Here is a 23,717-nt window from a genome sequence, read left to right as displayed (position 1 = left end):
CATTTGCTGCTGTATTTTCTTTAATTGGTATTCAGTCTTTCTTCCTGAGAAAATTACTTATAAATAATAATACAAATTGAAAGCTTTTTGGATAACAGGTGACATGTTTCTACATTTTCTGTTTTCTTGTACTTGTGGTAGCCGACAATACCCACACTACAGTGGTCACCACCACTCCTCAGCAGTACCCCCAGCCGCCGATTGCATTACCTGGACCCTCCCAGGGAGTGCCCTACCAGTCAGCAACTCTTCAGCCTGGCTTTGCAGCTCAGTATGATTACCCAGCTCAGAGCCATGTCCACATCACCCTATCATGGACAGCCATTCCCACTGGGACCACCTGGAAGCAAGTGAGAAAACTGTGCATTTACATCTGTATAAATACTAATGGAAACACCCTGACAAACACCAAAAATGCAGAAAAAAGAAAAAAAAGAAAGAAAAATTGGATTTTGAATTCAAAGATGACATAAATGTCTTAGCATAAATGTCCAAAATAAAAAGATATTTTAGGGTTGAAGATTTCTGTAGGAAACAGAGGTTTTAGGATAAGATGACTTATTACACATGCCACTCTCTAGAAACAAAAAAGCATTTTATTTGCAGATATCACAAATACATTTTGTATATTTTATTTTTTCAAAATATTTGTAATAAGATAATAGGGTGGAAATGCTGCTGCGTCATATTTGTTGTTGTGTTGCAGAATTGCAGTTGTTGTTTATGCAGGTGTATCAAATCATTTTCAGCATGTTTGTTCTCATGCTTAGTTCACTTTCTGTTTCCAGTTGGTTCTGCCTACAGTTCACAGCCGATGCGTTACGGCCAGGTTGAATTCACCCATGCACGGCCGGCGTACCCTCTGAAACCTCTGGACCAGCAGCAGCCTGATGCACCACCTGCTAGCACAGCCTTCCAACCTCAGACTGCACCACCACCCTTGGCTGGATAGTGCACATATAAGTGCCTCAATCAGCGTTTGTGAACTCGGCTGAATTGGAAGTATGTACTTCGAATCAAGATCTAGACTAACTTGGTTTGTGTATTTGTAGGAATGTTATGGTGCATTTTAATAGTTTCTAAGTAAAAGTATTAAAATTAGTTTTTTACTGTACTGTGTAAGTTCATGGGAACAAAATGAAAGTGTGTGAGTTTTATCACTGGAGGATTTATGCTGGAAAGTCAACCACTCATAGTTTAAAAAAAAAATCAAAATCAACTTAATTAACATCTACAATATTGTTTTTTATAATAATACAAGTATGTTGCACACATTAAATAGAAGAAACCATTGTGCCTTCCAGGCACATTACCTGCGAAAGCATGTGCGTAATTTACATTGCCTCTAAATATATGTTTCTGCTTTCTAACTGTAAATAACTGTCATCATGAATGCAGTTGACGCAAATGATCCACAATGGTTTGGGGTGCTATTTAAAAAAAGTAAATGCTGTCATTGAGCCTTATTTTTGACGTTCTTACAACAGGAACTCTTTTATCTTTGATGTTGTTTGAACTTATTAAATTTTATACAAGTGGACTTTTGTTTATGTGCTGTTTCATTTGTAATTTTGTGTAAAAAGAGGGGAAAAAAAGGAAAATGACTTGAAAAATCATTAGCACAAAATAGCTCGGTCACGCTTCTTACTGAGAAAAAGCGTTTGTAGGTAGTCATTTATAAGAATGCCTTTATTTTGCATAGATTTTGCTTTTACAATTTCAGATCAAACACTATCAGACAGCACACCATGCATAAAATGTCTTCATGTATCACTTATTCACACAAGGTACTGTAGAATATCCCCAAGACTGTTAGGCTACAGTACAACATCTGTTAAATCTGTGTTCAGTAACATCACAGAAACACAAACAGAAACTGGTGATCACACACTCACAGTCACCGCCCATTTTTGAACAGACTTGGCAAGGTGCTGCATTCCTCTGAGACTTTGGCCCATATTGACACAATAGCGTCACACAGTTGCTACAAATTCATCCCAAAGGTCTTCTCTTGGGTGGAGATCTGGTGACTGTGGAGACCACTTAAATACACTGAACTCCAGGATCATTCCTGTCTTTATACGTGGACTATGCAGATGAATAGAGCTGCCACAGCCACTAGAGGACCCCCAAACTGCATGTTCAACCTCAATATACTTTGGGAGTTTGAAAATGACCTGTCTTTATTTGTAGCTGGCTCTATAGCCACGTCACGTGTTTAGTGAAGCACTTCTATGACTAAAAATTAAATTTAGGTTAAAAAAAAAAAAATCAAGCTTCAATGATACAGAGACTGTGTCCTGTGCAATCACTACAATGTAAAACCATTATTTGGCTCATGAATTCACATCAAGCCACATCAGGAGGAGAATGATGCTTGCCCAAGCTGACTGACATGTGTTTTTTATTATTATTTTTTTGTTAGCACTTTGATATTTCTCTTGAAAAAAGTCTCAAAGTCTTTGTATTGTTTAAAATTTGAGCTTTATGTTATTTGCATATTACTACATTCAGTAATTGTTTACATTTTGCACAGCGTTTCCAACCATTTTGGAAATGAGGCTATAAGATGGGGCAAAAAATTAACGCCTTAGCAGGGAAGTCTTCTGTCCATGTGAACACAAAAAACATAACAAACAACAACTTTCCCTGTGTACAAGGCCTAGTTTGGCAAATTGAATTAAATAATGAATTAACCACAGGTGGTCAAATTTTTCTTTCTGATTGATACACTAAGAATCCAGCCTATATGGTAGAACAAATTCCTGGTTGTTTGCCGAGCTGGCGAGGAAGTCTGAGCTGTCAGTTAGAGCATTGGACTGCGGCTGGGCTGGAGGCTTTGAAGGGCACTCTGGCTGGCTGGAAGATTGGTTGATTGGTTGCAGAGGATAGGTGGGACCAACTGGAAAAAGAGAAGTTGGCATGAGATTGAAAATGTCGTAAGATCTGTAATGTAAGAATCAATATTATCTAGCAGCAGTGTCCACTCTAGTGTCTGATTACAGTTATTCAGAAGAGCAGAAAATGCAAAATAACTCTGCAGACCTTTGACGTCATTTACTCAAGGTTGGTGTGCGGTGCATTTCTGCAAGAACTCTGTGTAAGCCTTGCAGCATTCAACAAACTGATTGCTTAGAATATTAATAAATCATTAAAAAACATATTTTAGATCGATCGATCAATAGATAGATCGATAGATAGTGTTCAAATCCACACTCACTTGCATCCTGATACGATGGTGGTGGTGTAAATGGCTGTTCATGGCTGAGTGGTGTGGTCATGGTCACAGCGTGATTGCCAGGCATAGCTGGGTAACCAGGGTGCCCTGGTACTGGCTGGTAGGGCACTCTCTGATAGGACTGAGGGGGTACTGGGTACTGAGGGTACTGCTGTGGATACTGCTGAGGTGTGGCGGTGACCAAGGTGTGGGTAGCAGTAGCCACCTCAGCTGTAAGAAAACAAATAACAATACATGAGAAATGTGGTACTTCTAAGTTATTTATAGCTTTGGTTGTTTTATGTGAATTGAATAATACAGCTATGATCTGAATTATTCAGGTGTGAGGGGGAAAAACTGCTTCCATAAACATTCTTCAACACTCACAGAAATAAAGATGATGAAAGACTGTTTAAAATTCTACTAATTTTATATCCTGTTTATGTTTCAAAATCTGTTTATGTCCAGTTCTTCTTGTACACATTAGGAGTTAAATGCATGGAACAAAGGTCAAGGAAACAGAAATCTCAGCTTTTGTTCTGACTATGAATACAGCCCTCAGATTAATAAATTATAAATGATTAATGTAAACATATGCAACTCATGTCAGGTTAAATCCTCATAATATAATAATATCAGACATACACAGCAAATACATGCTAGCTTTACCATGTTTGGCAGCGTCAAAGATTGAAAAATTTGGGGAAAAGGCCGCTGTGATGGGACAAAATTATCTCAAAAGAAATTCCGCTATTCTTTCTTTTTGTATCCAGGAGGACACAAATATATGAAAAATCAACAAACATAAAGGAACTCCAGTTGTTTAATGTCAGAAAGACAACAGCATTGTTTAGGAAAAAGCACTCACAGATCAAGTGTTATGCACTTAATGAGACAAATGATACCACTTCTCCCACTGGAGTAAATAACATGTATTGAAGGATGAACAAAAGTATTTAAAAAGGCCTGGGAATCTTTTTGGACTTCCTAAACAATTTGGAAGTGAAAGAGATAACTTATGGATAGATGTTTAATGACCCGGCAGTATTTACTTTGTTATATGTTCTAAACCAACTCAGAACCTTCTTTTTTGATTCCCACCACCCTCTGAAACACAAACTCAGGGTAATCAGGACCCTGCAACACCGGGCAGAAAAGATTCCCTCTGAGCCAGAAGGGAAAGAAAAGAAACACATGGGTACAGAAAGTTCTTAAAACATGTGGTTATAACAACAGAAATAATCACATTACAAACAGAACAACACTGTCATTCCTTATGTAGCAGGTTTATCAGAGAAACTGCAAGCATGACATCCCAGTGCACTTCAAATCAAGCCTCACCCTCAGACAAAAACAGATTGATCCCAAGGGCAAGACTCCAAAACACAAGCTAAACAACATAGTGTATGCTGTGCAGTGCAGCGAGGAGTGCTCAGAGCTCTACACTGGAGAAACCAAACAGCCACTGCATAAATGCATGGCACAAAATAAAAGAGACACCTCAACAGTACAAGACTCTGCATCTAAAGGTCAAAGGTCACTCTTTTGAGGATGCCAGTGTTGACATGATGCACAGAGAAGACAGATGGTTTGAAAGATGAGTGAAAGAGGCCATCTACGTCCGCTGTGAATGACCATCTTTGAACAGAGTGGGTGGCTTACAAAACCAAACTTTGCCACCCGCAATGCAGTTTTGACATCCCTTCCACGTGCTTCAACCCTGACATCTTGCATCAGGTGACCTCAGTAAACTACGTGACAGGGTGAGGCAAGGTCTCATAGTGCTTTCACCCGAAACCTCTGGTGATAATGACGGAAACCTTTTTTACACCTTTGCTCATGTGATGATGCACATGATTAATAGTGAGTCAACAACCGTCCTGAGGGGCAGCCCCACCAGAGTTACCTGCTCCACCTTTTGGTTTTAGAACTGAAGAATCCTCTTGGATGAAAGCGGAAACGTCTTCACAAAACAGTTTGGAAAACTTTCTTTCCAAACCCCTTGGACTACTGTGACCAGGATGACTGAGATCCTGCACAAACAAACGTGTTTTTGTCTTTATGATTATGTAGTTTTGAAGAATGTAGACTGGTATAGGATTGCATATTTTAATTTAAAGCCGATTGTTTGATTAATAGAAAGAAAAATATGTTAGTTAACATGGAATACCAGTTCCTGACGCTTACAGACAAAACAAACCCATTTGAATTTTCACAATCTGAATAAGCTCTCTGAAACATAAATTAAGAATTTATCCTTTATATATTCACATCAAATAGGCTATTTAGACCTTATGAATTGATCTACAGTTCAAAATGTATTGTATACTCTTATTAGGAGGGAATTCATATTATGAAGACATACAATAAGAACATCATGTAAGGGTTAAGTGTGTAGAGAATCAGAGAAACACTGGGGATTCTTTATTATCATACTCAAAATGTGAATTCATCTGTGTTTAAGTACAGTGAAAATGAAAGCATGAACCAAGAAAACAAAACTGGTGGGAAAAGAGGTTGTTTTCAACACAACATCAGTCATCACAACCACTTCCTGTAAATAACATTTATCTGATATTGCCTAGTTAAGAAAGTTAAGAGTTTCAAGGTTACAAATATATTAATGTATGAGGCAAACATTTAGAAAAGCTCATAACAAAGACGAATTCATCACATTTTGTTATGTTCTAAAGCTGTGAAGATTTTTAAATAGCCTTGTTTGCTGATGGACTTCTACACATAAATATCGACTAAGATCAACTCTTATGTGTTATCTTAAAGAATGAACAGCAAAAGTTTAACCGCGGGGCAGAAGAAACAAGATGCTCAAGTCAAACTGGAACGTCTGCTGCTCAGAGGCAGAGCTGTTCATCCTTTGCACTGACCACAATTCATTTGCAGGAGCATTAAAAAAGAAACAGCAGAAACCACAACTAAGCATAGCACACAGTATGTTCACACCTGTCATTTTTATTTATATTCTGGGAAAAATAAATAAAGCTCACTATGGAGGGTTTATAGTGAGTGCAGCATCAATGCTAGTTCAGTGGGTGTTTTAATAAACCAAAGTGAAAATGTTCCATTGTTTTGTTGCTGTCAGTGGAAATACTGAAGTCAACATTGGTTCCAATTTCCCCACACAGTCTCTGGCAATTTACTTCCTAAAAAAAACAGCCACAAATCACAAATTTCCATTTCTTTTTTTTTCTTTTTTTTTTTAAATTTCATCTAATGTTAGTTCACATCTGAATTTTATTCAGAATTTTTCAGAATTTGAGAGAAAATAGTGAATTTTTCAGGATGACTTTCAGTAATTACTGAGTGTGGTGAATACAGGATGAACAGATATAAACGGCAGTTTCCATATTTCCTATAGGTATGAAATAAGTGTATGATGAACTGAATTATTGGTTGTGGTATTTTCATGACATTTAACAAAAGAAGGGGAAAAAAATAGACACGCACAACAAACAACTGCTGCACCCACACAGCTGTTTTGAAGCACCATAACAGGTCACTGAAAAAGCAAAGGTTTACCCAAAAAAAACCCTTAATGTCAAATGAGGAACTTCACAGCTCAGAAAAGTTAGCAAATCCTCTGTATGTATGTTATTACCCTCTGTATGACGCTGTGATTTTGACACGTTAGATCAGTTTGTGCTCGGTGTCTCTGCAAACCTCTGCAGTAATGAAAGTCATGTGGTGGCTGGGCCAACAGACTTCAAAGGTTGCGTTTCAACCCTGTTCTCATGCAGGTGACCTACAAATGTGCAACAGCACGTTGCTCAACATCTTCACCTGCGTACAAGCTGTCGATAACTATTAATAATAGGAGTGATGTGGGTCAGGGTGAGCTTGTTCTCAGAGTTTGCAGAGATACTTCATCTGTTTGAGCGTGACTGATATTTCAGTTTTGTGTATATTTTATCATGCAGACAGGATGTAAAATCCAGTATCTCCTTTATTTTTCAGTGTTTGACACGTTTTTTCTGACATGGTGCTATTCACTAACTGAGAACATTCCTCCATTCAAAGGAACTGGGCTGCCATTTTTATACAACTAGTACTGGTTTCTGTACTACTTGTCACTTGTTGTGCTTAAATACTGTTCTTTAACATAAAATTGAGTGACTCCTTACATGTTTCAGATCATAGCTGACGTGGTTTGAAATAGTTCTCGACTTAGTCTGGTCCTGAATTATATGAGCAGATTTCCTGAAGGAAAATTTGAGGGACTCAACCTTACGGAAGGTTGAGGGTTTGGAAAGACCCCAAGTTGCTCTCTGATGCAACTGAGTGCGATGGTTCATGCGTACACTGGCATGCCTACCTTTGTTTTTATGACAGCGCAGACCTGTTCGCAGAGACCTTACATCACAATGCTCAATGCATCTCCAGCCATCCATGTTAACATCCACAGCAGAGCATAATCAATGCTTAACAAATTCCCTACCACACATACACGTCCACACAAAAGAAAGTATCAGCTGTTGGCCATGGAGTACTTACAGTTTGGATTGGCAGCGCTCCTGCACAGACAGCTGCAGGTGAAGAAACAGCACCAGAAGACAATGCCGAGTATAACGTAGAGTAAGTTAAAGTCATTCATGACAGCAATAACAGGGGGAAGTGGAAGTGTATGATGGGAGTTCAACCTGAAAAGAAAACAAAGAAATTATTGTGCAAAACATTAAACAGAAGAAGAAATTGTTACATTGAAAAGAGTCATATTTTAACCAGCTAACAGATTGTATAGGGGTGGTGTCAGTGTGTGCTCCTTCCTCAGTCCAGTCCTGTATGATCTTCTGACAAGATCTGCTTAATATCCTGAAAGTTGAAGTCTTGTACTCCTTATACTTTTGTTTTGATTCTTGCCTGGCTGACTGTCACATAGTTTGTTCTCACTTTTCATTTTGACTCCTACAAGATACCTTTAAATATTACTGGGAAAGGCACTTTCCCCCCCTGACTTTTATGGAGGCCCTCTTTAGTGGCCTGGAGAATAACAGTGTGCAATTTTCAGTACTTCCAAGCACAATGAAATGACAATAGTTGAAATAGCACAACCTGCACTAGATAGAGGTTGCTACATGCAAACAAAAAACTAAATTCAATGTATTTTAAGTCATATCAAGGCCAGGAGGAACCCTGTCAATCCTCCAGCAGGCATGTAGAGACACATAGTTTAGGAAAGTTAGCGATAATGTGGGAAACAATCGAACAAACAACAAACCCCCACCAACAACAACAAAAACAACAACTGTGGCTCAACCTTTAGGTGGACTTCAGGTTTCACGTCCTGTTTCTCAACACCAATCGGAGTTTACAAGACACGCATACCTCTCTGTTCCTCTGCTGTAATTGCACATAGAGAAAAAGGGGAAAAGGGAACCATTTAAAAGAGAAATGATTTACCTTACACGACTGTCTTAAGGGTGATTTATTATCGATTGCAGGATAAAATAGAAAAATAAACAAAGTTGCTATTTATTATTCTTGTTCGACTTGACAAAGTGCTCCTCGTTAAAAAAACAAAAACAAAAAAAACATACATTTAACGGACAGGAGATGGAAATATCATATAAAAGAATTAGTTATTAGTTATGACGATTCACTGCTCAGCGTTGGTTTTAAGAGGTTGTTGATTAAACTTGAGTTCCGTTTCAGAGGCTGTGGTTCTGAGCGCTGCTGAACTGCACGTACAGAAAAATAAGGTGGAAACCCCACCAATGTTACAGTGTTAGTGAAAGGTTTAAAACACAAACGGTAACGTTAAAAAAATAACCTCACTGGCATCGCACCAATAACGGACTGCTTTTATTTTCGGTTTGAAGCCAACATCACAGACTGCATGAGACAGATGAGCTGATGCTGACAAGAACAACAAGTGTTTACAAATTTAAATGATCAAACTTACCGGATGCACAAGGGGACAGGATCACACACAGAGCCAGCAATGACAGTTTTAGGGAAGTCTGATCAGGAACTACTGCTGCAAAGATCTTCTAAATGTGCCACCTTGCTCAGTTCATGTCCCAACCCACTTTTTTCATTCACAGACTATTTATATTCATGATCTATAAGTACGTCTTTATACACGGTCTTTACTTATGCACAACAATGAGGTCACTGGGGACCGGACGTCGGTATTTATTTCATTTTCATCTTTAATATAATAATAATAATAATAATAATAATAATAATAATAATAATAATAATTATTATTATTATTATTATTATTATTATTATTATTATTATTATTATTATTACTGAAAACAAGACAGTAAGAATTGGTAGGCTGCTAATCGATTACTAATCGGCTTTTATTTTGAAAATACTCTTCAGCGCGGTTTGCGGAACCCCACCGGAGCGACTGGGCCACTTTTATTTCAAGTGAGGAAAGAAAGAAAGAAAGAAATCATAGTAAGCTTAACAGGTCGATTAAATTTTCACTTTAAGGATATTCCACGAAAGAAAGTCAAGACAAACACAAAATGAGTTGTCACAGCCGATTTATTAGTGCAAAGCCCTCTGGGTTAACCAAAGAGCCTCAGGGTAAATTCTCAAAAATGCTAATATTTGGGGGAAAATTATTTACTTATTTTTTATTTATTTTTATTTATTTATTTTTTTTGGGGGGGGGGGGGGGGGGGGGTGTAAGTGAAAGACGCAGTCAGTTGATTTCAATAATTATCACACAACACACAACAGGGGGTAAATTACAGAATTGAACACACCCAATGAGGGAGCGAGTGATGTCCTAACAGCAATAATACAGTGTAATCAGCACCCAATTTAAGATAAACGAGAGGAGGCTTATTTTGTCAAACTGTTTTTATATGTGCTGGTAGGCGAAAAACAACTTGAGGTTTTAAGGAAAATGAATCCAGAATAAACCCTCAGTGATAAATGTTTCACTCTTTGTTTCCAACAGACTTAGAAGGTAATGCACACAAATACAGAGGGGGAAAAGGTTCAAGGCACTCCAAAGGTTTTTCTAGGAACTATAAGTGACACCACAAGAAAACAAATAAACTTTTCTTCAATGAAAAAAATAATTTTCATAATAAAAGAATATAACAAAATAATAAAAGAAGTTATTAAACTTCACAATCATCCCCAAACTGCAGTAAGTTACACGATCTTTTTTCTCACTTAAACAACTGAAAATAAAGTGCTCTGCTACTGGAAAGAGATTGAAAAGAAGTTCCTGTAAAACCAACTGAGATACTTTACCTTAACAAACAAAAACAAGTGTTATTGTTCTCACTGATGCAGCTTTACTGTCCCAGCATTTCTACCTTTAGCCACTAAAATACATGAACCAAGTTACTCTGCAGTTTCTCATCTTCATTCCAATTCTGCCATTTGTGCCAAATATGTTGAATCATTTATGTGTCTGGTTGTGGCACTGTGACTATTAAGTCTAGGGTAGAACAAACTCAGGGTCGCATGCAGAGCTGGTTAGGAAGTCGGTGCTATCCAGTAGACCATTGTACTCATGCACAATACCCTCTGAAGGGTACAGTGGATCGCTGGGGATGAACACAGTCTGGCTGGAAGGCATCAGGTGGAGTGTACCAACTGGAAAAAGAAAGAGAACTTAGCGTGAAACCACAGTCACACTAAAAATAAATTTAACAGCAAGAATAAGTAAAATATTACACAGCAGCAATTTGAACCTTAGCATTAGATGACAAATATTCTGAAGAGAAAGAAACTACAATATTGTGTCTTAATCTGCAAACTTAATATAATGTGTTGTTACTTTAGGTCAGTGTGCTTTTGTGCAACTCTTAATCTTTGTTCAATAATTTGCAGATCTATTTGAGAATGCACCACTCTTAAAGTAACAAATTAGCTTCAATATCAGAAAGTTATGCATTCATTTTAAGAGTTATCTTTAATTTAAAGAAAAGTTGTCCTAATTTAGATTCAGTCAAATTCAAAAACATGTTGAATTTTGCTCTAATTTGTGTCATGTTTCTTTTTCATCATTTCTGTGTCTCTGGTGTTCGGCAGGACACTGATTACACTGCGTTGCACCCAAGTTTCTCTGCTCTGCAGTGAGTCAACAGAGTCTGGATGCCTGTAGAAAAGCTGACATCAATATTTCACTTATCCATACTAATATATTTTGGACACACTAACTTGTTTCCTCATACGATGGTGGTGGTTTTTGTGGGAATGGTTGTTCATGGTTTGGTGATGTGGTCATGAGCTCTGCTGGTGTTGGCTGGTAGGAGGCTCTCTGGTGGGAATGAGAGGTGTGAGTAGCGGTAGCCACCTCAGCTGTAAGCATACAAGTAACAAGAGATAAGAAATGTTACAGCTTTGGCCGTTGTATATGAAATGAAGGAGTGCAGCTATAAGTATCGCCTGTTAGTGGTGATGGAGTACTTACACTCTTCTTCATTGGCAGCAATCCTGCACAAGTAGCTGCAGAAGCTGATAAAGAATGACAAGATACCAACGAGAAAGACGTAGTACATTTCACTCATGACAGCAGTGGTAGCAGGAAATGGATGTGTAGGAACAGTGTTCAGTCTGAATAGGCAACAAAGAAATAATTATCTAATGCAAAAACAAAACTGAAGAAAATGTTGGGATTTATTGTTCACCAAATCAAATTGAGGCAAAGCATAGCAGCCAGAGTATGATTAAAAACCAGTAAGACCAGAGAATACACAAAAATTAAGCAGTCATATTTAAATCAAGTAACAGTTTATATAGGGGTGTGCGTAATCCTTTAGGCAGTTCTGACAGCATCTGCTCAATGTCCCAATTGTTGAAGTCCTTTGCTGTACTCCTTTTGTTCTGATCTTCACCTGCCTCGCTGACTGTAGCATAGTTTTTCTCACTTCCGATTTTGACTCCTACAAGGCGCATTTTTCCACCCTCGAAATTTCAGATTATTTCAGATAAAATAATAAGCAGTTGTTTAATTCAGATCAGATCAGAGCAGAAGCACGTTGGCTTTATGAAGTTGTTAATTAAGCTCGAGTTTCGTTTCAGAGGCTGTGGTTCTGGGTGCTGTTTAACTGTACAGGATGTAAAGGGTGACTGAAACAAACTAAAGTTAGAGAGTTAATGGAAGGTTTTTGTGTTTTTAAGTAACCTCATTGATATCATCCTAATAGCCGTCAGGTTTTTTTTTTTTTTAATTAAATTTTATTTTCGGTTTGAAGCCAAAATCACAGACTGCATGCCGAAACACGCAGTCAGATATGTGATGCTGATAAGAACACCTACACAGAGTTAAATATTTAAACTCACCGGATACACGATGCGACGGGAGCACATCCAGAGCCAACACGTCTTAGAGGAAGGGGTCTGATCTGAACCCCTTAACGCGAAACTACTTGCTGTAGATCTTCCACACACGTGGCCTCCACACTGAATGCATATTCCAGCCCACTGCCAGCCTTCTTCCATTCACAGACTATTTACAATCATGATCTATAAGCACATCTTTTCTTATGAACATGGCCATAACAGTGAGGTCACAGAAGTCTGTTTGTTTATTTATTGTCGAATTAAAAATAAGACAGTAAAAATTTGCATTTTAACAATTAATTTTTGACGCTTTAGATGGCTTTTACTTTGAAAATTCTCGACGGCAAGTTTGGCAAAACCGCACAGGCGCGAAACTCAGACACTTTTATTTCATAAGAGGAAAAACACATATTGATAGTAAGTTTAATCGATCGTAATTTATTTGCTACTTCAAAGGTATTCCGTGCCAGAAAATCAATAACGACAAAATGAGTTTTCACAACTCTCATAATAATATTTAGGGCAGATTTATTAATCTGGTTTGGTTTACCAGCCAGAGCTGGACTGGTAAACTGGCATACCTGCAATCTGCCAGTTTCTGGCGCCCCGATGGGTAAGTGTATTTTTAATTATTTTTGTTGTCAATATCACTACACGGGCTAAGGTACAGGTCACCTGTACAGGATGTACAGTAAAGGGAGACTGAAGGGCCGCTGCACACCGATCTATCCGTGAGAAAATGTATATACAAAGGAGCAGTCAGTTCATTTCAATAATTACCTAGAGCATAAATTACAGATCCAGAAATCAGCTCACTCAATGGAGGAGCGTGTGATGTCCTAACAAAAATAATACAGTGTAAACGCATCTTTTACACACTGAAAACAACATGCATTAAAAAAGTGGAACTGTATGTGTTCAGGAAGTGTGAGTGATCAGCTGACCTGACATGAATGGAGAAAAAACCCTCAGTAATAAATGTTTGCACTCTTTGAATTCATTCACATGGGGCATGACTTACAAGGCAATGCACACAAATACACAGAGAAAAAGGGTTAACAGCACTTTGCAGGTCTGCAGTAAATTCATAGATAGTGATGAGACGATATCCACAGATACTAGAGATGCACTGTTTGACAACTGATTGTTTTTCTAAAATCTATAACTCAAACCGTATCCAATGTAAAAAAAATATAATAAGAGACTATAATAAAATAATAACAAAAGTTATTAACTTCACAATGATTTTCTGTACAACCGCCTGACTTTAACGTCAGCTTCTTTAACGTGTTCATATTTATCTTGCATCTGCATCCATCGATGCATTTCTAATGAACACTGAAACACCTAACTGCTGACCACTGAATCTGACTGTCAAGTACTTTCCCTGATAGAGAGTAAAGACAAGAGGGAGAGATCTTGAGGAATAAGGCCAAAGACAATTAGTGAGAAACAGTGACCTCATGTTTCAATTTTTCTAAATAACTTGAGCCACTAAAAACTGGTTTAAAGAATAAAATTGAAAATACATCAAGTTACACTGCTGTGTCTCATCTTCATTCAAAGTACATACTTCCATTTGAGCCAAATATTTTGCATCATGTTTGTGTCTGCTTGGGGCGCTATGACTATTAAGCCTAGCGTATAACAAATTCAGGGTCGCATGCAGTGCTGGTTAGGAAGTCTGTGCTGTCCTGTAGACCGTTGTACTCATGCACAGTACCCTCTGATAGGTACAGTGGGATGAACACTGTCTCGCTGGAAGGCATCAGTTGTAGAGGGTAGGCAGGACCAGCTGGAAACAGAAAGACAACTTAGCATGAGACCACGATCATACCAAAAGACTTAATATTACCAACAAATGCAGTTCTGTAGAGTAAAAATAAATATTATACAGCAGCAATTGGAACTTTAACAGCAGAAGATTTCCAGAGAGCCACGGTTTTGGTTTTCAAAGCCTGTTTTGACCTGTTTAGTCTAAAAAATATATTGTTTTCATAGTTTTTGTAAAATACAGGGTTGATCAAAATCCAAACTAACTTGTTTCCTCGTATGATGGTGGTGGTCTTAGGAATGGCTGTTCACTGCTGGGTGATGTGGTCATGAGCTCAGCTGGGTCATCAGGCTGAGCTGGTGCTGGCTGGTAGGACGCTCTCTGGTGGGACTGAGAGGGCCCAGGTGCTGCAGTCGGTTGCTGAGTGTACTGCTGAGAAGTGCTGTTGACATTTGTGGTGTGGCCAGCGGTAGCCATCACAGCTGTAAGCAAAAAAAGCAACAAAAATGTTGTATCCATGAGGTATCTATAGCTTTGGTTGTTTTACATGAAGCAGCTGAGTTATTCAAGTGTGGGAAAAAGTGCTTAATTAGTTTCACTTATATCCAACACGTGTACAAACAGTGATAATAGAAGACTGTTTACCATGTCATGAATGTTAAACTACTTTTTCATTTAGTTCTAAACTGATTTTCACACACTGTCATTCTCTCAATTTAATAAATATGTCATTTCCTCTGTTAAATATAGAGGTTTACGTTTTTTTTTCCACTGTACTTAGACTTCACTGTGTGAGTACAGTTGAAAATGGAACGGAAGAAAAAGAACTGTGGGAAGACAAGGTGTGAACAGAGTGGTAGTCAACAAAACCACTTCCTGTGAAGAACATTTATATGGCATTGTCTAGTTAACAAACAGGTTCAAGGTACCAACAACAGTAACGTGTGAGGCCTATTAGTTATTTATGAACCTAACATTTCACACAATACAAAGACAAACTGATTACATGTAGTTAAGCTCTGGATCTGAGATTTATTGCACACTCTACTATCTGAGGTTTATTTTAGAAGATTTTTGTATAGACGTGTCCACTGATGGAGAACATTTACACATAAATGTAGACTGAAATTGATTCTCACATGTTGTCTTGAAAAATGCAAAGCAACAGCTTAACAGTGCAGCAGGTCACAGTCAGGAAACAAGAACACAATCCTAAATGTCTGCTGCTCAGAGGCAGATCTGCACTTTCTTTGTACACAAGTCATTTACAGGAAAATTCAGAAAGGAAACAGCAGAAACTATGGGCAAACACACCCCACAGTATGTTTACACCTGTGAGGTTGGTCCCTGTGGCGAGAATAAGGCACGGCGGGACCACGGAGTATCATTCGGAGCCATCTTTATTTACATCTCACCACAACACACCCAAACCCCTGAGTCCCCGTGTTTTTAACTAGGCGGGCGTGATTAAGGATGCCGTGCAGGTGCGTCCGCCCTCCCTGCACTGCACCGCAGACCACGCCCCTCCACATACCCCCATCGCCCGATTGAGGCCGGGGAGCCATCCGGCCGAACCTACTCCCCCACCGCCAGTGGGAGAGGGAATCAGCCCGGACAGCTGGCGCCCCCAGGACCCGGCCAAGCGACGGGGAGGTGCGAGTTCAGGTGGCCGCCCGCGAATCCAGCGGCGCAGGCCAAGCTGGTTCGGAAGTCGGACGCGTGGCAGGTGCACCTGGCGCGGCCGGCACAGGCGTGAGCCCCAGCTCACAGGTGGCTGGGCAGAGGTGTGGCGTGTACTGGCCTCTGGTGGTGGTGAGGCCGGTCTGGCGAGCACGGCGATCTCAAGCGTGGCGCACGCCTCACTCGCCAGTTCCACTCGAGCAGGCTCCCCTGGCACGGGGACCTCCAGCTCCTTGCGCGGCCCCTCCGTCACCGCCGTCGCTCCCCGCTGAAGCAGCCCATAGCGCGACTCCTCCGTCACTACTACTCCCTCCGCCGCCACTCCCGGCTCGAGCAGCCCCTCGCGCAGCTCCTCCTCCTCCTCCTCCGCCGCTGCTGCTGCTGCTGCTCCTGCTGCTGCTGCTGCTGCTTCCGGCTCGAGCAGCCCCTCGCGCGCCTCGTCTGCCGCCTCCGGTTGGAGCGGCTCATCCACCGCTCCCGGCAGGAGCAGCCCTTCACCTGGCTGTTCCCCCTCCTCCGGCAGGCGCAGATCCCCGCGCGCCTCGTCTGCCACCTCCGGCTGCTGAGGTGCCTCACGCGGCTCCTCCACCGCTTCACTGTCCTCGGGACACACCTGTGGGGGTGGCCCAGAGCAGCGCCGCCAGCTCCCCAATCCTTTCCAAGTGGCGCTCGGACTGGTCCTGCAGCTCTTCCTGCTGGCGACGCACCTCCGCCGCCTGCTCCCGCTGGGCGGCCGCTATTTCGGCCACCCTCTGGGCCAGCTCCTCCATTCCCTGGCTCCGATACGGACCCGCCGTGCTGCCTCCTGGGTTTCGGCACCAATGTGGCGAGAATAAGGCACGGCGGGACCACGGCGTATCATTCGGAGCCATCTTTAGTTACATCTCACCACAACACACCCAAACCCCTGAGTCCCCGTGTTTTTAACTAGGCGGGCGTGATTAAGGATGCCGTGCAGGTGCGTCCGCCCTCCCTGCACGGCACCGCAGACCACGCCCCACCACAGTCCCTTTTCTAGGAATGTAAAACGAGCAGTGAGGGCAACAAAAAAAGTTACTTCAGCCGGTATTTAACCAGTTTAATTCCATCAGTTCTTAGAAGATTCTAAAATGTTACTGAAGTATGTATCACAAACTTGGACACAATGAGGGGGAACATGATAAGGAACAGAGGAAGACTCAGACAATATACACACAGAGGATCGTGACGGGACAGGCCCCAGGTGGGTACGCAGCTGACACTAATCACTCACTAAGGAGACAAGGGAAGTAAAAAAAACAATACACACGAGGCAGGAGCCTATCAAAATAAAGCAAACAGCACACACTCAGCTCTAGACTGAGACATGTGAACTTGACACTGGACTGGACCACAGATGAATTAATATGGAAGGACAGAGAGACCAGATAGACATGGGAACATGATCGGGAAAACAAAGGATAACGAAACATGGAGACTAAACAGACTAGAACAGGAGTCACTGATGACAAGACGGATATGAGAGCAGGAACAGACTAGACACTAATGGGAACTAACATAACAAAACAAAGAACCATGAACTAGAAATAAAAAACTCAGATGCACAAGAGAAACAAAACTCAAGACTAACTGATATAAAACTACTACTACTAAACCAATACAGAACTAGAAAATCTCTTATCCAAACAAATGATTCACAAGACCATAATAAACTCAAAAACTGGGTCAAAGACCGTGGAGCATGACCTGGGTTTTTGCTTCAGCTGCTGCCAGAACTGCACTCCACTTAACCTGCCTGCACTTGTCAGGAGAACCTCAATTGGAATGCTGTTGTTAGAACTCAAAGATATCCCTGATCTGCCAGATATTCCCTGTCCAGATGAACTACCTGGTTGACCTAAACTCATCTAACATTCAGTTGATCATTAAGTAGCAGGTGTGCAAAGTAGTGATCAAATCACAATACTACCACGTGCAGGAGATATGGATATGTTGTTAAATTAGTATTCATCTGGAACAAAGATACAAAAAACAAAACGTAAAAACTCAGATGCAAATGTTTTAGGGGGTATAATTTTTTTAACATGTATGCTTGTTTTTTACACATTCATACATATCAAACTTGATATCAGTGACTGATGATTATCATGTCATTGTCTTAGTAGTCTTTTTGATCTCTAAGAGAAGATGCGCAGAAAATTGTGTTTTTCTAATTGAAACAGCATCTCAGCAATGTTACATTTCACTGTAACTGGCATTATAATTATGTAATCCAAGGTTTTAATTTTGTTCCCCCAAAGGGAGAGAGTATGTAATCAGTTCTGTCTGCCTGTCTGTTTGTTAGTAGTCTAGTGTTCACAGTTTTCAATGTTGTGTAATCTCCAAAAGTTGATTCTGTTCATCTGGACGTAGCGTTTTCAGTGGGAGAAACGTTTTGTCACTCATCCAAGTGACTTCTTCAGTCTAGCTGACTGCAGGTTTCCCCAATCTTATAAACAGTACAGTCGCACTCTGCAGTCTATTTACACCTACAGGCCAGTGGACACTCTTTCAATGATGAGGATGCACACATCCTGGACCGGGAGGAACACTGGTTTTGGAGTCAAGGAGGCCATTTACGTGAAAAGGGAAAGACCATCTCTGAATCGAGGAGGGGGCCTAAGGGGACATCTTTCACCATCGTACAATGCTGTGATTGAAGCCATTCCCCAACTCTCTGTGAATGGTACTCACGGCCATTGATCAGTGGTTGTTGATCAATGGTCATGAGAATTTGCATAATTATGATGAAGGAACTGACCTCCCACCCCATTGTTCCTTCAGTGGGCTGGTTTCAGTCATTATGCAAATGTACTGTTTATAAGATTGGAGAAACCTGCAGTCAGCTGAGACTGAAGAAGTCACTTGGATGAAACATTTCTCCCGCTGAAAACGTTACGTCCAGATGAACAGAATCAACTTTTCAAGACGATGTTGTGTAATAGTAGATACCAATAGCGGCTTAATCTGATTTAATGTTGGTGAAATCAAGTCAAAGTGAAAACCAGTACGAACTTCATATTATCCACAATTTTATCACAATTTTTTTTAAAACATTTCTTTTCAATATAACATTAAATGACACAAAAAGATTTATATACTACACTAAATGCCCATTTTAACAATGCTGCATGTTGTAATAAAAACATCATAAAACAACATTTAAATATAGCCCTCGGGGAGTTGGTCTCTGAGTCCTCATGTAGTTAACTAAAGCAGAACTACTAATTAAATGTAGATGTGTAGAAAACATTTTTGTTAAGTAAAATAAAACTTAAAACTAATTGAAATTACTTTGTGAACTTGTAAAACTAACACACACATATATATATATATATATATATATATATATATATATTAATCAACATGCTTTTTGAAAAAAGAAAATACACTCAATAGCAGAAGCTTAACTGAATTAAAAAAAAAAAAGTCAAAACAAAATAAAATTTGAATATACAAAAATTTATGTGTAAATGTCCACAATAGTGAGCACCAAAGTATATCATCAAGGCTTAACTGATCCCTCCCTGCCACACCCTCCTCCCACTCCTCCCACACCCATCGACCCACCCACTCCACCCATACACACACACACACACACACACACACACAAACAAATGAAAGTAGCAGCTGTGGAGTACTTACAATTTTCATTGTCAGGGTTTTTGCACATGTATTTACATATACAGAAAAGGACTGACAAGATAAATCCGATTACATATAGGGGGATTTTTATGTCATTCGTGACAGCCATGGCAGCTTAAAATGTATGTAAACAGCTTTCAACCTGGGAAAGAAACAAAGAAATAATTATTTAAAAAAAAAACATTAAACAAAAAATGTTGGCTTTATTGTTGAATTAAATTCAGGACCTTGTAATATCTGATTAGAATCACAATTATGGGTTACAGAATTATGTGCTGTGTGTCTTCATTCCAGTCTTGATGTATCTGAGTAATACACAGAGCTCCACGGCTGCGCCCACAGGTGAGAACGCATAAACTCACATATGCATCATAGACAATAAGCGTCAATTAAGAAGTTATGGCAGTGTTACAACAATACAATACAATGTACTGTATAAACAATACTTATTTATGAGTAAAAGCCATGCACTGAGAATGCCACGTAGGTAAAAGTTTCCAGGTGTCATTGGCAAAATGTTGATTACTTTAGTGATGTTTTCATGTGCAATCACCACTATATTCTACAGTTCTGTGAAAGCATTTACCCCCTTCCTGAAAAATGGACTTCACTGCCACTAATCGAGTCAATATATCATGCCACGATCCAAAGAAACTCAAGAACAGCTGAGAAACAGTCACTGACATCCATCAGTCTGTAAAGACATTAGTTTGATGACAGTAATTAAAACACACACCCTCTGCATCACCAGGAGTTATTAGGAAATTCTGTCTGTTTGCATGTTAACTGACTAGAAGACATTTTGAGGATGAAATCTGGGCGTCCTCAGGGTCACGTGCCTTGGCTGTGGTGCCATCTCAGCACGGGAGGAGCTCCAGAGGCGATTTATATCTTTAAACCCAGAGTGTTTGTTGTGTTGTAATGTCCAGAATGTTGTCTTCTTTTAGTTTTGTTTTGATTCTTCACCTGCATGTCTGGCTGTCTTTAGCATAGGTTTCTCTCAACTACTACAGGATACTTTTAAATATTGGAGGGGTGTAATCCCCCCCCCGTCCTTTCTGTCAACACCCATTAGGGACCTGGGGAGTAACAGTGTGCCCACTACACTTGCTTTTCCCTCCTAACATAGCACAGTTTTCAGTAAGTCCAACTATGCAATGATTTCCAATTATGTAGTTAAAGTAGTATAAACTGTTGTTGGATAGAGTTTGCTACATGACTACAAGAAGCTGAATTATTAAGTCATACCCTATCAATCAGCAGGTATGTCTCTGGGGGAAGCTGTAGGTGGATAACACTTCAGGCATTATACTGGTAAGACGTTACTTCTAGTTACAGGAAAATGTTTCTGATAAAATATTATTAGTTAAAAAAAAATCATTGTTCAGCGGCTGTGGCTCTGGGTACTGGTGAACTTTATTAGTAGAGAAAAAGGACGCTAAAACAAACTAATGTTACAGTGTCACTTAAAGGCTAAAAACACAAAACCGTAGCTTAAAAATAACCTCACTGACATCGCACTCAGTGGTCTGTTTTATTTTCGGTTTGAAGCCAACATCGCAGACAGACACGCAGTCAGATAGCTGATGCTGACATGAACAACGGCAGTTTATATGTTTAAATAATCAAACTTACCGGATACACAAATGGATAGGATCTGTTCATAGAGCCAACGCGTTTTAGAGGAAGGGGTCTGACCTGAACCCCTAAACGCGAAACTACTGCTGCGAAGATCGTCTATACACGACGACACCTCACTCAGTTCATGTTGCAGCCCACTGCCAGAATTTTTAATTCATTCCTTTCCATCACTGTTTGTGATCATACCTGTATAAGTACGTCATTATGCAAGGTTTGTATCACAGCTACGAGGTCAACCAGGTATTTTATTTATTTATGTGATTAAAAACAAGACTCGGATGTGTGTGTGACGCTCTAGATGACTTTTACTTTGAAAAGACCTTATGGGACCACGCAGGAGCGGCACGCATTTTCGTTTTCAAGTGAGGAACTAAAATATTAACAGCAAGTTAATCGGTTTCAGTTCATCAGCACTTTTAGAATTTGCCATGCAAGAAAACCAAATAAGATGAGCTGAGTGGACATGCCTGTCATGATAATATTTAAGGCCAAATTTATTATTATAATAATACAGAGTAAGTAAGTAAGTAATTTGACACATAATACATGCACATTGATTGACCTCAGTTTTCGTCACCTTAATTAATGAGGAGCAGAAAGAGATTAGCTTTCTAAACATGCAGGATGATGAATCAGGGAAGATACAGGACAGAGCCAAACTTTCAGCACTGTGCTCACAATTTTGAGCCATTCACTCACAGTTACGCACTCACTCTGAAAAGAAAAAGCATAATCTCATTTCCAAGAAGTTCCCAACTATCACAAATCCCACAAACAAATTCAGAAGTTTTTTTATTTGATTTTTGTTTTTTGTTTGTTTGGTTTTTTTGCGTTTTCTCATAAATTTCAGTAGGCAATCGCGTTAGTATGATTAATTTAAATGTTCGGAAATAATGCACTGTGAAAGGTAAAATACTATAAACACACATATGCGACAAGGCCAGCTGTTACAATACACGTATTCAAGTCTTTTAGTTGTATAACCGACACAGACCCTTTTTAATAAATCCAGGTAGCTTTTTGACCCGAAGAAAGGATTTTGCGCTGGTGACCGTTAATAAATTTGGTGCTAGTGTTTTGTTTTGTTTTAATTAACTTTTACGGATGCAAAGAACAGGATCAAGTGAGTTTCAACAAAACAAAGCAGCTTATTTAAAAAAAAGTCTCCGGTGTTTCAAAGTAAGCAGTGATGGTGACTTGCTTTTACGAAACTACCTAGAAACCAGGAAATCAATTAAATTTATTTTGCGCAAAATCACAACAGCAGTCGCCTTTAGGCTTTATATTGTAAGGCAGATACCTACATTAATCCTTTTCTTGTCTGAAGACGTATTCCTTTGCTTGTTGTTCATCATCACAGTCAGAGAGAGAGCGCGAAATCTTCTTGTTTCCATGATTATTCCTCCCACACGCTTTTGTGTGATTTGGGGATGCTCAGTCATATAACTAAATAATACATTTTAGATTATCTGGACTCCTGGGACAGTGTGTGTGACAGTCCAACAGGATTGGCTTTGCTTTATCTGCTTTATTTCTGAAGCACTTTTTAAAGCAAATGTAAAACGTTTTTTTAAAAACATAAAACTGATATTATTCTGTTTAGATATATTATTTTAACTAAAACTGTTGTAGGTCAAAATAAGTACAATGAAAATTAAAAACCACTCAAACTGAAAAAGGCATTAGCAGTGATAAAAAGGCAAACAATTCAAATATGTAGAGAAGAAAGAGAAGAAGAAATTTGAAAGAACTCACAAAATTTGCACACCTAAAATACCAGGCCGGACAGTCCAATGTGTCTCGCTGACGTTGAGCAGCAGGTCCTAAGGTCCTGTACATTTTTTACTACACATTGCTTGTGTTTGTTTGATTATTTCTTTGTTGTAACAATGCTTCTTTGCAATAAATCTTGTTGCCTTGCAAGTAGTTTGTTGGTGCAGCAGCATATTAAATGGGATTTTAGTCAGCTGGGACAGGCTCCAGCCTCCCCCGGCTACCCTGAATTAGTCACAAAGAAGAGAATGGATAAATGGATGTATTTTAGTCAGTTTGTGAGGATATGTGTTTAACAGACTTTTCTCGTTTGTTCCCTGTTTGTAGACATCATAGCTGACTTTATGTTACTGTTTAAGTAAAAGGATATAGAGGCTTCAGTTAACAGACCACAAGAGTCAGTGTATAGGTCAGGCTCCACAACTTGATTAAGATTTACTGAAACTATGAAAAAAAGGAAGAAGTCATAACTTCGGCTGCTGGCAGCAAACCAACCTCTCCTGGGACACTAGGAGTATTCTGTTAGCAAACAAACTATGAAAGCTACCACAAACACCACACTAAATGAACACACTAACAAATTATGTTAATGCAAATAGTGAGAGATCTCCCAGTATATCCACCAAACCTGTGGCCAGAGGCCAGCTATGCACTCGCTGCAGGACTAGAAACAAAAAGGACAGAATGACAGTT

The 23,717-nt window shown here is 39.6% G+C and overlaps 2 protein-coding genes and 1 long non-coding RNA gene across 5 annotated transcripts; all 3 read right to left on the bottom strand.

The window, feature by feature from the left end:
* Window positions 1-1,640: 1,640 nt before the first annotated feature.
* Window positions 1,641-9,211, bottom strand: LOC146387216 (uncharacterized). Of its 3 annotated transcripts, XM_084928643.1 has the most exons (5): window positions 9,135-9,211; window positions 8,490-8,572; window positions 7,727-7,872; window positions 3,221-3,448; window positions 1,641-2,902 (listed from the first exon to the last, which is right to left on the bottom strand). In XM_084928643.1, exons 3-5 carry the CDS (start codon window positions 7,824-7,826, stop codon window positions 2,733-2,735), a joined length of 498 nt encoding a protein of 165 aa, XP_084784769.1. In that variant the 5' UTR covers window positions 7,827-7,872; window positions 8,490-8,572; window positions 9,135-9,211; the 3' UTR covers window positions 1,641-2,732. The 3 variants fall into 3 exon arrangements, with proteins under 3 accessions (XP_084784769.1, XP_084784771.1, XP_084784770.1); XM_084928645.1 differs by lacking the exon at window positions 8,490-8,572 and having other exon boundaries at window positions 9,135-9,205; XM_084928644.1 differs by having other exon boundaries at window positions 7,727-9,154.
* A 651-nt stretch (window positions 9,212-9,862) lies between these two features.
* Window positions 9,863-11,572, bottom strand: LOC146387215 (uncharacterized). The gene is made up of 2 exons (XR_014800267.1): window positions 11,369-11,572; window positions 9,863-10,801 (listed from the first exon to the last, which is right to left on the bottom strand). It is a non-coding gene; the product is annotated as an uncharacterized LOC146387215 (long non-coding RNA).
* Window positions 11,573-11,809: 237 nt separating this feature from the next.
* LOC146387214 (uncharacterized) lies at window positions 11,810-16,809 on the bottom strand. Its single transcript, XM_084927294.1, has 4 exons — window positions 16,738-16,809; window positions 15,802-16,683; window positions 14,534-14,749; window positions 11,810-14,288 (listed from the first exon to the last, which is right to left on the bottom strand). Exons 1-3 carry the CDS (start codon window positions 16,807-16,809, stop codon window positions 14,744-14,746), a joined length of 960 nt encoding a protein of 319 aa, XP_084783420.1. The 3' UTR covers window positions 11,810-14,288; window positions 14,534-14,743.
* Window positions 16,810-23,717: the final 6,908 nt, after the last annotated feature.

The sequence above is a fragment of the Perissodus microlepis genome, chromosome 5 (genome assembly GCF_051167445.1).
Source record: "Perissodus microlepis isolate ML-2025 ecotype Zambia chromosome 5, ASM5116744v1, whole genome shotgun sequence".
NCBI classification, from domain to species: Eukaryota; Metazoa; Chordata; class Actinopteri; order Cichliformes; family Cichlidae; genus Perissodus; species Perissodus microlepis.
The sequence above is the reverse complement of the archived record's forward strand: the minus strand, read 5'-3'. Positions and strand labels throughout refer to the sequence as shown.